Here is a 14,669-nt window from a genome sequence, read left to right on the forward strand (position 1 = left end):
ATATATATAATAAAAACAATTGTAAATGCACTTAGAGACATCTAATTTTTGTATAAGACTGCATTTTACATACATATAATTGTATAGAAATTGGATTGTACGATTTCCATACATGCGAATGTATGTTTTGTACCGATCGATCTGTAACTTGCAATGCTAACATTCTTTTCAATACAATGTTTAATACACATCGAGAAGTACAAATTACTCTAAATAAATTTGTTTTACACAGAATAGTCACTTTGAATTTTTTAAATAGAACTCTTCATTTTTTATTGCATATTTTCATAGCATATCTCGAGAGCTTTTCAAAACATTATAATAAAATATTTTTTATTAAATACTTTTTAAGTTATAAAATTTGAAAATTATAATACTACCGACACTATCATTATCCAAAGTGCCCGACTGATAGCTAAAACATCATAAATATTATTCAGGATCATAAATTTGATAACATCTGTTAATTAAAATTAATGCTACTGGTGGTCATTTTTTACGTGAAAATTTAAATATAAAGAATAACTTTCAATGACCTTGACTTTGATAAATATTATCAAGATTATGACATGAACAAATTTAAGAGGTTTTAATCACATCAGTCGAACCTTGTTAATGCGGGCGATATTTAATAGCGTTTTTCACTGGCAGAATTGGCATACGCACTTTAAAGCCATTGTATAAATCAAGGTTAAAAAGTACGTTTAATAAAAATTAACAAATTAAAGTACCAAAAAATTCAGAAAAGTAGCAATCAACGCGGTAATTAGTGCGCTAATATACAATAATATTAGATATAAATTTCTATTGTCTCTTTTGTTAGACATACATATAATTTCATACGCGTTTCGACTTGATTTAAGGCATTCTCAATGAAATACATAAATTAAAATTAAACTCTTCTGCAATCTGCGCAATCCTGATGCTAATCCCCCATCCACCTTACTGCGATGTTTCGATGATTTAATAAAAATGTAGAAACGAATTAAATTGTGAAATCTTCAATACATTTTATTGTGGTATTTGATAAAATATATATTGGATATTTTATTAATTGAGATATCTCACTTTTATATTTAGATTAAGTTAGTGTACAATAGCTTTAATATGCATTGAGTGCGCACTAGTTTTGCCAGTGAAAAATGTTATAAATTTTAACAATTCATATCTTGAAAAATACTCAATCAAGAAGTTTCACTATAGTATTTTAAAAAATTAAACTCCAAGAATATGTAATAAAAAATAGAAATTATATTTTTTTTAATTTCAAAATTACTGTGCCTTGACTTTAATATCGCTACTCAGAATCAATTCAATGATATCATTTTATGTCCCCCTCTCACATATGAAACTTTTGTCTGAATATATTTTTTATTCGATGCGTATTTTTAGGGATTATAGCTTGTAATGCTTTAAATGTCCCATATGTACCTATATAAAAATACGAAGTCTATTAAATATAAGCAACAACATGTGTATAACTGATAGAATAATTTATTAAATAAAATTTTTACCGTTATAACATGATTCAATTGTAAAGTATTGCTGTATGATGTTTGGCTTAATGTCATATTCCTTTTATTTATGAGAGGTGTTTAAAAAAATCTGTTATTATTGCAGCCTTATAAAAATAATTTTTTTATATTAATTTAAAAAATGAATGTTAATATAGCTTTGCAATATGATCGATCGGAAAATCCAAAATGTAGCAAATAAAATTATACTTATTTATTGTTTCAGGAACGTTGACTGTGAATGTGAGCGTATTGCTGTTAAGCTTAGCTTCTCCTGATGAGTCCAGTCTGGTAATATAAATATAAATATATCTTAATCATGTTCATAAAAAAAGTAATATAATACTCAATTATGATATTAAAGATTCAATATTAAAGAATAGCACAAATTTAAAAATACAAAGTTCATCTTTTTTTATAAAGACTGATAAAGTCTCTTAATCGATTGATAAAATGAGCAGAAGTGGAACAACTAACTAACTTGAAAAATTCGAAATTTATGAAATAAAAAAGATATTTCTCTAAAAAATTAATTCAGACCCTGTAGTTATTTATGTATACATACATATATTTGGGTAAAGTAAGTTAACAGTAACGCTATTAACAATATCAGTGCACTCTTCGCTAATGAAGTAAACGGTAAAATTCAACGAAATGTCCCTCATTAAATACAAAATACATTAAAAACAAAACGTTGGCATTAATGATGGATGAAAATAGGATAATCCGCAAATGTTCTAGAGATAATATCTTGAAGATAATATCTCTATGAGAGCCTAAAAAGCTTTATAAGTTAATAGTATTTCTATATTAATGCAACAGTCGTTCTAACAATGATAGATTGGAGATTACTATTCGCTCTGACAAATGCGATTATATATGGCATACAGCATGCAGAAAGAAAGAAAGAGAGGAGTTTGATTGGGCTGGATACTAAGAAAAACCTAACGGCGACGGTGATTTGTTGACTCTGCATTCCTAATGTTTCCTATGGTTGTACCACCTCTTTGTGCTATGGCAACATTTGTATGATCTAAGTATCCTGATCTAAGTATGATTTCAGCGAGACTATATTACATTCCTCTTGTTACTCTAATGAACTGCATAGTTTATGATTCATGACTAGCTAAGCGGCGCGTTGAATCAGGAGATGTTATCAGGACAAAAGGATCCTTTTGATCACGTTGTATCAGCCTCTTACGGCAAAGCTTGTAGCAAAAAAATTCTAGGTCGCTATGGCTAATGATCAATCGCAACTTAGTTGAATGGGTTCTCTCTCTCGATTAGGATACTTTGAAAAGAAATGTTGACAAAACCAGATAGACTCGAATGTTCTCTCGCTATAGGAATATCCTAGGAGGTTTTGTGCGTCTGGGCTCCGGTAGATCTAGAAGATGCAATCGATATATTCCTTCACTGCTATTAGGCTATTGAGAATGAATATCGAGTACTGGTGGGATACTAAGGATTCCTGGTGGAGAAATAGAAAGTCAATTCGAGAAACATAGTCTTACATATTATATATTACATATATGTAATCTCTAGAAACATAGTCTTACATATTCCCAAGGGGCCGCTATAGTTAATCTTCTTGAAGGAAGTGCTTTAATATCCTTCCGGATGAGGTGGTCAAATACTTCTGACATGAAAATGCCAAGAACCGCTAACACAGGAACAGCAGCTGGGTACTATATTATTATTATGAGTACTATACATATTGCAGTCAATGCGCTCATGATCTCTTTGCTCATTGACTATACGTTCAAAATTAGCAGCCAGTTCATCCTCCAGGACATAAGAACCTATGGTAGAGTCCGCAAGGCCAAAATGCGCCTGCCCCTCCAATCTAGCACGGCGCTCCTTAAGGACAACCTGCCTTGCAGCCAAATTAGCAGATTAGCAAACCAATAGGCCTTGCAGTAGACAGATGACTCGCGCTCTTGACGTCTCCAAAACGTTGAAGTACTCCATCAAATTCAATCATTTTTGTGTTAAAAATCTTCAATATGGGCTCAAGGTTAAAGACCAAAACTAGACATTCAAACAATCACTGAATAAATAAATAAATAAGTAAATAAATAAATAAATGAAATGCACGCAAAACTAATTAAAAAACTATGTTCCGTATTTACAGTCGTATTTTTCTTCGTGAGAAATTCAGTTGAAACCAATCTTGAAACATAGAATAGTTCATTAAACGAATCTTGAGAGTTGATTTGATATGCATATAATTTTACATTTATAATTGCGATTCTATTGAGAAACACAGATGAAATTTGTTTCGACAATTTGAATCTTCTTTTTCACAATTCAATAGTCTTGAAAAAAAATATCCCATAATACGTAAAGATAAATCGGGAGAAGACGCCACACTTAAGCCTTTATTCTTGAATGAATATTCTTCTTCATTTTATTGCATTAATCTTCGAAAAAAATAAGCTTTCTCTTTTATAAAAATTAATAAATTAAATTTTTAATATTCTATTTATATAAGTGGAAAAATTGATATGTCATGTCCTTTAAAAGTGGCATCTTTTACCTATATATACTCAATAACAAAAAAAAGTACACTAAAAATTTGAAAAAATTTTCCTAAACTTCAAATGATCATAACTTGATAAAAAATGAAGATAAAAATATGTTTCAAAATGCAAAATGAAATTTTAAATGTCTACTTTAAGAATATTTAAATGAAAATTGCAATGGGTCACTATTTTTAAAATGGCGGATGACAAAGTGAGAAAATGCAAAATTGATAATTAAAAGTTTAAGTTTGCGATGATGCATGGTGTGAATCAGATATCACAGCTTAACGGGACAATACGTGAAAATATAGAATTTTATCTTTAAATCGCTTTTTTATCTTCTTCCCAATATGAAGGGTATAGAGTTTGAAACGTTATTGTATATGTATACTTACATATGCATATATGAGCATATGCGCGCGCATACGCGTTCTGGTTTTAGCGTTATCCAGAGTCAACATCATGGACGTGACAGGAATCTGATCTCATGTTTGTATATGTGTGTGGCTGCGTGCATGCGTTTGTGCATATATATTAATAGTGTGTACGACCTCCTGATGCACATTTTATTTCATTTACGATCCGTACTTCTTCCCTGACAAAAATAAAAAGTTTCATGAATGTTTGTTTGACGTTTATATGAACGTTCAGTTCAAATAAATGTTGAATCTGCTGAACATAAAGATTTTATAAAAAAAAAGATATAAAATTTTTTACTGAGAAATCTTATTATACTGCGTCCTTTGTTCTATTTGATATAGTTTTTTAAATGCGAGAAATTGAATTTCACTGTGTCCCTTTAGTGGCAATGTTGTGCACTACTTAAAAATTGGATATGTAGAATGTTTGCTAAACGAAGGAAAAATGCTTATGCTATGGAGTTGAGGAAAATGTTTCTTGATCGTCTTTAAGCGTAAACGCCTTACAAAACATTTACTGAGACTCAATAATCTGTCACATTGAAACAGCATTTGTTGAACGAATAAAAAGGCTTATGATATTAAAAAAAGTTTGCTATTTTTGAAAAGTCTAACAGACGACTGAATTCTCTGCATCAGCGTTTACTGAGCATCCTTTGAAAAGCGTTGTTTTAGCATTACAGAACTTTAAAATGATACATACATACATACATATACACACATACACACACACACACACACACACACACACACACACACACTGCATTTTATAAGCGTTCTGAAAATATTTAAAACCCAATGGGTGTTCTGTAAGCATTCTTATAAAATTTGAAAATATATAAACTCTTAAAAAATAACTCTTAAAAAAATCATCTTCGAATGATTGTCAACGTTTTATAAAACTCCAAATTTTCAAGATTAATAAGGACGCGCGCGCATACGACATGCACACGCATACACCTTACGTTCGCCGACTGCAATTGTGCTCAATCTAAAGTTTACTCACATCCACGCAGTCGCCCCATACAGAAAATATTAGTTGAGTACCACTCCGCTCTTTCGTTCTATCCCTTATGCGCAGAAGCGCAAAAATGATCTCACTGTATTACTCCGTGTGGAGTGGCAACGCTACATTCTTGCTTCGCGTTTTTTTTGCTCCTACATTCTTTATACTCGTCATAGAACTTATAGTAAATGGAAGAGGAATACAGCCGTCGAACTGTGAATATCTTTCTATCCTGCTCAATGACAGTAAGTTAAAAAGAGAATTCGCGATCGCTCCTCACTTGACACATGCGCAGAAAAAAGAAAAATCACTGAGCAGGATAGAAATACTACAGAAACATACATCTTCTGTCTCTCAGATATTGCTCACACCTTCTACTCATTGCTTAGATAGACTATTCTGGCTCCATTTACTATAAGTTTTATGATATTTGTGTGTTGAATTAATGAGGTTATAAACATCGTAAACAATGTCGAATCCTCGGAATAAAAGCGGCCGTTTTACTAAAAAGAAAGATGTGAGAAAATGCTAGAGTTTTAACTGTGAGATATTGCATGTAATCATCTCATTTCAGTACATTGGCAGAAGGACAGTATCATTATTGTTTAATAATTGTTTAATAATTAACATGATATTATTAATTAATTGTAAAAATTCCATGTTACTCAATCAAATTTTCTGAAAGTATGGGCTTTCTGTTTTTCGCGCACCGCATATTGAACATATATGATGTTGCCAAGTCAATGTCTCCCTTCGCTACTGCCGCCAGTCGAAAAAATAGCGGAGTTACTTTGCTCAATGATTTCTTAAAAACAAATACCAGAAGTCATATTCAAATTTCATATTATTCCTTATGATATCAAGTTTTATATCCCATTGTTTCATAAAATTATTAAGAAAATCTTTTTTTACAATAAATAAAAAGAACATTTTTAAATAAGCTTTAGATAGGGATCCTATCTAAACATTTCAACGTTGAAGTGGAATACTTCGATTTTTAATCTCGCTCCGAGTATTGAGTTTTAAAGCATATATGTTCAGGACACTAAAACAAGCTTTTTCTGTAAGTTTCAGAAAAATCTAAGAAAATGGATTTTTCGGAGAACGTTCTTAACATTAACACACACACACACACACACACACACACACACACGCGCGCGCGCGCGCGCGCGCGCATATATGTACACATACATATACACATATACACGATGACGTTCCGAATCAAACTCCATATAGTTCATATTAGAAAAAATTACAATCATCAAGTTGAGCTAATGACAGCAGTATCTTAAATTCAGAACAACTTAACGAAAAATTATTGTATCGAACTTGATTAAAAAGTGATTTAAAGATAAAATTCTATAGTCTTCTTTCACGTATGTATTGTCCCGTTGCTGTGATATCTAATTTACATCATGCATCATCGTAAACATGGACTTTTGATTACCAATTTTGCATTTTCTCACTTTGTCATCCGCTATTTTGAAAATAATTCTGTACAATTCTCATTCAAATATTTTTAAAGTAGTAGACATTTTAAATTTCATTTTGCATTTTTAAACATAATTTTATGTTCATTGTCTATCAAGTTATGATCATTTAAAATTTGGTAAAATTTTCCCAAACTTTTAGTGTACCGTTATTTTTGGGAATGAGTGTATATGGATAAGAAGCCTCTTATGGGAGAAGATGTTACAAACAATTAAATAATGTAATACAATATAAATTTGCATATTTTATTTATTTACAGTCCATAATCAAGAATTTAAGCTATAAAAACATACAAAAGTATGATAAAACATAATATAAAAGAAATATAAAAGAAAATTATTTAAGAAGTAAATTGGACAATACTTTTATTCATTTAAAGAGATGTTGAAGTGATCAAATTATCGAGACTTTGCAGATCGATATAAATCTCCGAATTTACTGAATGGAGTAAAAAATCCTTTTACAGGATTAAAGTAGAAACGTAAAATTTGATGGTGCTGCAGTGAACTTTATACTAAATTCGAAAAAAAGTTAAAAATTTACATTTTTTTAACTCGTAGAGCTATCACCTGATGTAGATGTTTCTTTAATATAAAAGTTTTATAACTTGTATGGACAAAACAACAGTAGTTTTGCACCAGCACTTTACATGTACAAACGATATTGAGTTTATGAAATTAAAATAAAAAGCTTAAAAAGAAAGATTTATATCGATCTGCAAATGATGTGTATACGAACTCTGTGTGAAGACTCGGAAAGGTAAACAAATCAATAATTGCATTTAGCAGTAGGTATAATGCATCTTGCAAGAAATGACGTTGCAATATGTTAGATAAGGATACATGTACGCGTTTGAGTGAGATAAAACGATAATATAAGAAATGAATTAAAGATGTCACTATTATCGACTTTTTTTATTTAGAATTTTAAAAATCTGTACTATCGACATCGATCAAGTTCAATGTCACTCCAGCATTCCCTTCAATAACATTTCAATAACTTAAAATATTTCAAATTATATAAAGCATCCAAAATTTTAATACATAAAATTTTAATGACTTTTCAAGCAAGAACAATCGTGTTTTGTATTTACTGTCATCTTATTCCCAAGTGTAAGAGAAATATTCATTTGCAACTTTTACGCATATATAAGAATATTACAAATTATAATCTATAGTAACATGATTACCGATCGAAACCATATATCATTTGTTCGATTTTACAATAAGCCTCGAAGCACAAATCTAGTTATTAGAGTACCAAATATGTATTATAATTAATAAATAAAAAATATTATATAAAGAGCATATTTTATGACCTACCTTTCCATACTTTGTTAAACATTTTTTAATGTCAATTAGCATGAACTTTTTGATAATTGCGCTTTGTTTACATATTTCTACTATATACTTCTATGCAGTCAAAATGGCTAATGTATGTTCTATGACAAAAATATAATTAAAGTTATTTTCCCTCTTGTGCCATCTTCCCCCGATTTATCTTATTAATATATCTTGGAATTTGTATTGGCTAATTTTTAAGTCGAGAAAAATTGCGTGTCACTTAAAGGAGTCTCCTACATTAGAGGGTCAAAAAAGTAGATTTTTTTTTTTCATAAATCGATAATACAATTCTTTAAAAATATGTCCTTAAAATTTTAGAGCGAAATTCGAAGTCCTTCGGTATAAATTCAACGCTATATGGGCACAGCGCTCATTGTATAATAAATAATTAAAAAATTTTTTATTATTATAGTTAACGCGCGAGCGCGCGCGCGCGCGTGTGTATGTGTGTGTGTGTGTGTGTGTGTGTGTATGTGTGTAATATGTGAGTCAAGGAGGGGGAAGTGTCTCACAGACGTTAGGAAGCGTGTCACCGGGATCCATGGTAGAGGGGAAAGTTACTTCCGTTACTTCTCCCTCTTATTGCGATCTTTCTTTAACCTATTGTCTTCTCTCTCCTCATTGCCTGACGCAGTTCTCTCTGTTTCATATGTTGCAGTCCTTATTATTTCGCTCTCCTGTGTTGTCTTTTCTTCTTGCACATGATTTAATTAAATAGATATGGTATTTATGATTTTAATGAGATATGGTATTGATGATTTTACGATTTAGAAACTAATTATATTATAATATTTTTATAATATTATTTTTAATAATATAATTTTTAATAATATAACTTAGTAATACTAACTTAGTAATACTAATTATGATAATATTTTTTTTTATCAATATAATATAAATGGTCAAGCGAGCTTTCTTATTGATTAATTTAACTTTTATTATGAAGATATGAAGAAGAAGTGGCGAAGAGACTAGAGATGAAATAATTTTAGAAGAAAAGAATATATTTTTTAACATACATTTATTTATCATGTAATACAGTATGTACAATATAATCTAAACCATTGACTATTAGTTCACATTCTATAATAGAATTTTTATCATAAATTTTGTACAAAGTATTTGCAGCATCGCTTTTATTAATAATACAATTTTGTCTTTAAAATTACACAAAATATTCGAATTTCTTACTAACACCATGCGTATATTGACTCAGTTTATAGAATACATATTCAACACATTTCAATACTGCTCAAGCTCAAATAAGGAAATAGTTGTTGATTTCATGTACAAACATGTACCATTTAGTGTATCATTAACTTCACGTTATTCGTATCATATATTTTAACAAGTTCCATATTTAGATCTTGAATCGGTAGTGATAATAGGACTGCATTAATCGCTCGATATCTGCACGCCTCTTAACGTCTTCCACATGCATGAGGTATGAACATGCGGTTGCCTTGATTATCACTAATCGCAATTTGCACATGAGATATAGATCTCACAACGATCCCAATGACCAAGAACTTGTACTGTCGATGCATATTTCCTCATCAAGATATGAGGCATATAGTGAGATTTCGAAGATGTACTGACGATGTCTGAGAAAATGCACTGTGAAAAAGAAAGAAAACGTAAATAAAAAAGAAAATGTAAATAGATCTTACAAAAATGAATAACGTATAAGCAAAAATGAATAACGTATAACGTTATAAGCAAATATTTCATAAAATTAAATAAACTTACTGTCTCTTGTACACAACATCCTATTGAATTGGAACGTAACAGTTCATGGCTTGAGATTTTTTCTCGGAGAACTTATAATTAGTAATAGCTGTGTGAACTCTTTTGGAGCTCTTTGAACGACTGATGCGGTAACGTTGCCAGGAGTTCTTCTTTTAAACAATGTTCCCTTCCATATTTTTTTTATACCTAAAATGGAGAGGATATTTTTTTTTATATTATACATTGAAAAATAGTTATGACGTGGTCGAAGGATACCAAATTAACACATATTATAACAATAAATATAACGATATCGAAACTTTTTTATCTAAAGGCGCCAACGATAATAAAATCTATCTGCTCCTATTTTCTTTTCAAAAATGAATTTCGGGAAAAGAAGAAAAACATATTTAAAAAAAAATCTTATACTTTATTTTTAAACTTGATACATTTTTTCCTAGTATTGCGATCATCAGTTGAATATTTTAAATACATTTTGTAACGCATAATGCTTAACATGTTTTCTACATCAGTATTAGTAATATCCAGATTACATAAAGAATCTACCTTCGTAATCTATCTTCATAATCAGCATCCAGGAGCCTCAGCCATTCGTGTTTTTTAAATCCTTTAACGTATATGAGAGCCTTATTGTCATCATTCTCTTCTACATCAATTATAGCCATTGTAATCAAGCATTTCACCTGTTGTACGGAATCATTCTTCATGCAATCCATGATGACAAGCATTCAGTCAGAAAGCGCAGTCCTTTTCGGATTTTGTCAAGAAATTCCATGATATGAGACATGTAAAAATGTAATGAGAAAATAACTCCGTTTCTCAACTTCTATTTCTTCCTTCACGATAAATTTCCTTCCAACGATAAATCCTTGTTGAACAAACAATCAAATTAGGCATGCATTAAGAAAGCGTGTTTTCCTTATGTCATTGCGTTTAACAATATTTTAAAGAGATTTTAAATCGATTCCAGAGACACACATATCCCTGTTATTGAATATTGTCACGCTTACTGAATGTAAGTAGACAAAAAAATGAAGATTTACTTACAATATTGTATTAAAGATTCTTTAAATTAATGCTTTATAAATACGCAAGCTATAATGTAATTTTTTATTATTAAATGCAAAAAACCGGTTATATGACATCTCTCAACGCGAGTTGAGTCTGAGTTTCTTTCACTTAATTCTAAGATTTGTTACGTCTATATTTTAACATTAATAAATTTCATATTAAATATATTACAGATGATGCATCTTCAAATCGTAATAAAAAAAAATTCTAAATATATGAGTAAGTATATAATGCTAAATATATAAATGCGAATAATATGTTTCAATGTTTCCAAACGTTCGCTACCGAAATCTAAATTATCTTGAAGAATTCGTTATTCATGTATCTTTAATGTTAAAAACGTTATGAATTCTTTTTATAAGAGACCAACATTGTTGATCAACCAAAATTGTTAAAAAATAAATATATTATTTCTTCGAACGCTCTTACACAGTCTATGTTAATTACCATAATACCAAATTGTTTAATAACAACATTCATTGTTACAATAGAATTAAAATTAAATTACTGCAAAATATAGTTCTGTCTCATTATTGCGATCAATAACAAATTTTATACAAATACAACGATAAATCCGTGACATTAGTTATATACAGTTTTTAAATTTATTCCATATAAATATATATTAATTTAGTTCTTTTTTCTTGTACATTTATCTTATAATATTTAATTATTTTTTTAATTACAGGAAATATTAATTTTATTTATAAAAGATTTTTGTTTCTGTAAAAGCTAATAAATTTCAACAAGAAGCTTCAACAAGAAATGACATATACACACACACACACACACACACACACGCGCGCGCGCGCGCGCATATAATATACGTTATAAACCGTATAAAAATTTCTTTAATTAGACAAATAAATTTTAATTCCATCAATTAAGTAAAAGAAATCCTATACTCGATCAAAGCTGATTTTATTGCTTAAATATTTCGATGTGAATTTATATACATACATGTATAGACAATTCTGTAAACTGCGCAATAAAGTCTTTTTCAATCTTGAACGCAATCAATAGATGGAACTATAGTAGTATACAAGTATACTATTGCAACGGGACAGAGAGAACTGCGGCCGTCGAGTAGGAGAGAAAGAGGACAATAGGCTAAAGAGAGAATGCAATGGATGAGAGAGAAGGAACGAATCTTTTCTCCCTTACCTAAATCTGGTAACGCGCTTCTCCCTTCCAAATATCTGTGAGGCACTTCCCCCTCCTTGACTCCCTCACACACTCACATGCATCATCTACGAACTAACACATAGTGGATTAGAACTCACCTATTCTACTACAATAAACTTTATTATTCTTTTATTACAATTTCACGGAATGTATCGATACTAAGTCCTTAATAGCCGTGAGATATAGATCTCGCCTCCACAATTCCTTTTTTGATATAGCACAATTAAATGTTATATTAAAAGAATGGTTGGACAGCGATTACATTTCAGAAAGGACACAACTATCTCTTCGTTCCTCCGATCTCTGTCTTCCTTTAGCACATGGCCTTTGCAAAATTCACAAAGACAATCATCCACTCAGAATTATTATCTCGTCCATTAACATGTATCCCTTGGCTGTGCTCTTGCATAAAATAATTACCAAAAATATACCACAGAATCCTAGAGGAATGCCTAACAGTTTCGATCTTTTCAAGCAACTTTCTGGAAGGAGAATCAATAAATCTGACATCTTAAATCCGTTAGATGTTACATCTTTATTTACTAATGTCCCTCAAGATCTCGTAATCCACAGCATTAATAAACAGTGGCAATATATAAAAAATAATATTTCAATTCCTAGGACCGAATTGCAAAGCAATTAAAAAATTAAGAAAATACTAATATGAAAAAATTCTTTGTGCTTCCATTTATCCACGGTGTTACACAATCTGCCACGCGTATGATTAATAAAGCAGCCTGTGATGTGGGTTACAGATGCATTAACAAGTTAAATAAATTTATTAAAGTACATAAAGACAAGAAAGAATTTTTTGACAACAATAACGTAGTGTATAAGATTTTATGTAACGATTGTTTCTTATGTAGGACAGAGGATTAGGAGAAAACGCAATACAAGAATAAATGAACATATTAATAATAAGAAAGATTCATCCAGATATTCTGTTATAACAGCATTCGTTTTATTATAACCAGTTTTAATTGGAAGAATATTAAAATATTAGACCCAGAATCGAATTACAATAAGAGATTTATTTCAAAAATATTACATGTGAAAGAGCAGGTTAATGGTATAAATTTAAAGATACAGAATCTCTCGATAATGATCTATATGTTTGTATGTTGAGTGTCTTTGTTAACAACAAAAACATTAACGACTTGTTGGTTCCTCTGTTCATCCGACACCGTCGTCCATAAGCAGTAGCATTTGCGATTTATTATCCGTTCAATGAAAATCATTCACATCATTATTAAGAAAATTCGATATTACATATTATAAAGATATTAAGTTAAAGAAAGAAAGATTATGGAACTTTATTTCATCTGCTGTATCATTGTGATTGCATTATTTTATCTGACAACTACAATTTTTCAATAATTTTTTACGATCTTTTTTAACAAATGACTGTATATTGCGACATTATAATAATATTATCTTTTTAAACTTTTAAAAAATTTTTACGTTATGTTATATAATTTTGTTTAACTTCACAAATTATTATAAAAATTAACTCAATATGTACAACTTTTCGACATTTATTAATAACAGTTATAATTCTTATTAGCCATTTATTCGCTCTGCATCACGTGGATATACATATATCTTTCGTATATATAATACACCTTTACTGGAAATAATGTTACCATTAAGTTATTGACTAGACTTTCTTTTCTGATCACATTAATTATTCTTTCTCGTTGTTAAACGAAGAATTGATTTGAATCTATAATTTATATACGTTTTTTCTTGTTTGATGATGTTTCACAATGGAAGATTCACAATTGTCCGGAACCGATTTGATTCTCCATGAGATATGTTGTTGTAAATAGGAAAATCTAAGGGACACATATTTTTTTATACGTGCGCTAAGGATATATTTAAGAGGTGAAACACCCCTTTAAAAAAAACCGGTATTTTTTTTTCAAGGCGAATAAATTCGTCGGAAGTATAAAAGATAGAAAAAAATTTTTTTAAAGTTGTTGTGTGCAGTTTCAAGAGTACTTTAAAGTTATAGATAACAAAAATTTTGTTTATTTTTTTGTTTAAAATACCCCCACCACTCATAATTTTTAAAAATTTTTAATTTTTTTTTTACCAAATTAAAGATATTCTTTTTTTACAAATTCATATGTAATAAAGTTATATGTAATAAAGTTATATTACAACATATTATTTTCGAGAATTACTTATTAACGCTTGCGTATATACGTAATCCATGCTCATATGTATAAGTAATTGTCGATACAGTATATGAAAACTTGGAAAGGTGTCATAAGAAAAATTTGTAGTTTTCTACGTTTATTATATATGTATTTAAATTTTATATACAATATACATGTGTATGTATACGTATTTATATCTTCTAA

At 29.7% G+C, this 14,669-nt stretch overlaps 1 protein-coding gene across 1 annotated transcript in view; it reads left to right on the forward strand.

Annotated features, from left to right (window-relative positions):
- The window catches only part of LOC108689870 (glutamate-gated chloride channel), a gene marked incomplete at its 5' end in the record, with an annotated part of 315,742 nt that overhangs the window by 41,708 nt on the left and 259,365 nt on the right, over positions 1–14,669 (forward strand). The window contains one exon of the mRNA XM_018196823.1: positions 1,741–1,805. Within this exon, the coding sequence (XP_018052312.1) occupies positions 1,741–1,805 (65 nt within the window). The remainder of the gene's footprint in view (positions 1–1,740; positions 1,806–14,669) is intronic.

This window comes from Atta colombica, unplaced genomic scaffold (genome assembly GCF_001594045.1).
Source record: "Atta colombica isolate Treedump-2 unplaced genomic scaffold, Acol1.0 scaffold28, whole genome shotgun sequence".
NCBI classification, from domain to species: domain Eukaryota; kingdom Metazoa; phylum Arthropoda; class Insecta; order Hymenoptera; family Formicidae; genus Atta; species Atta colombica.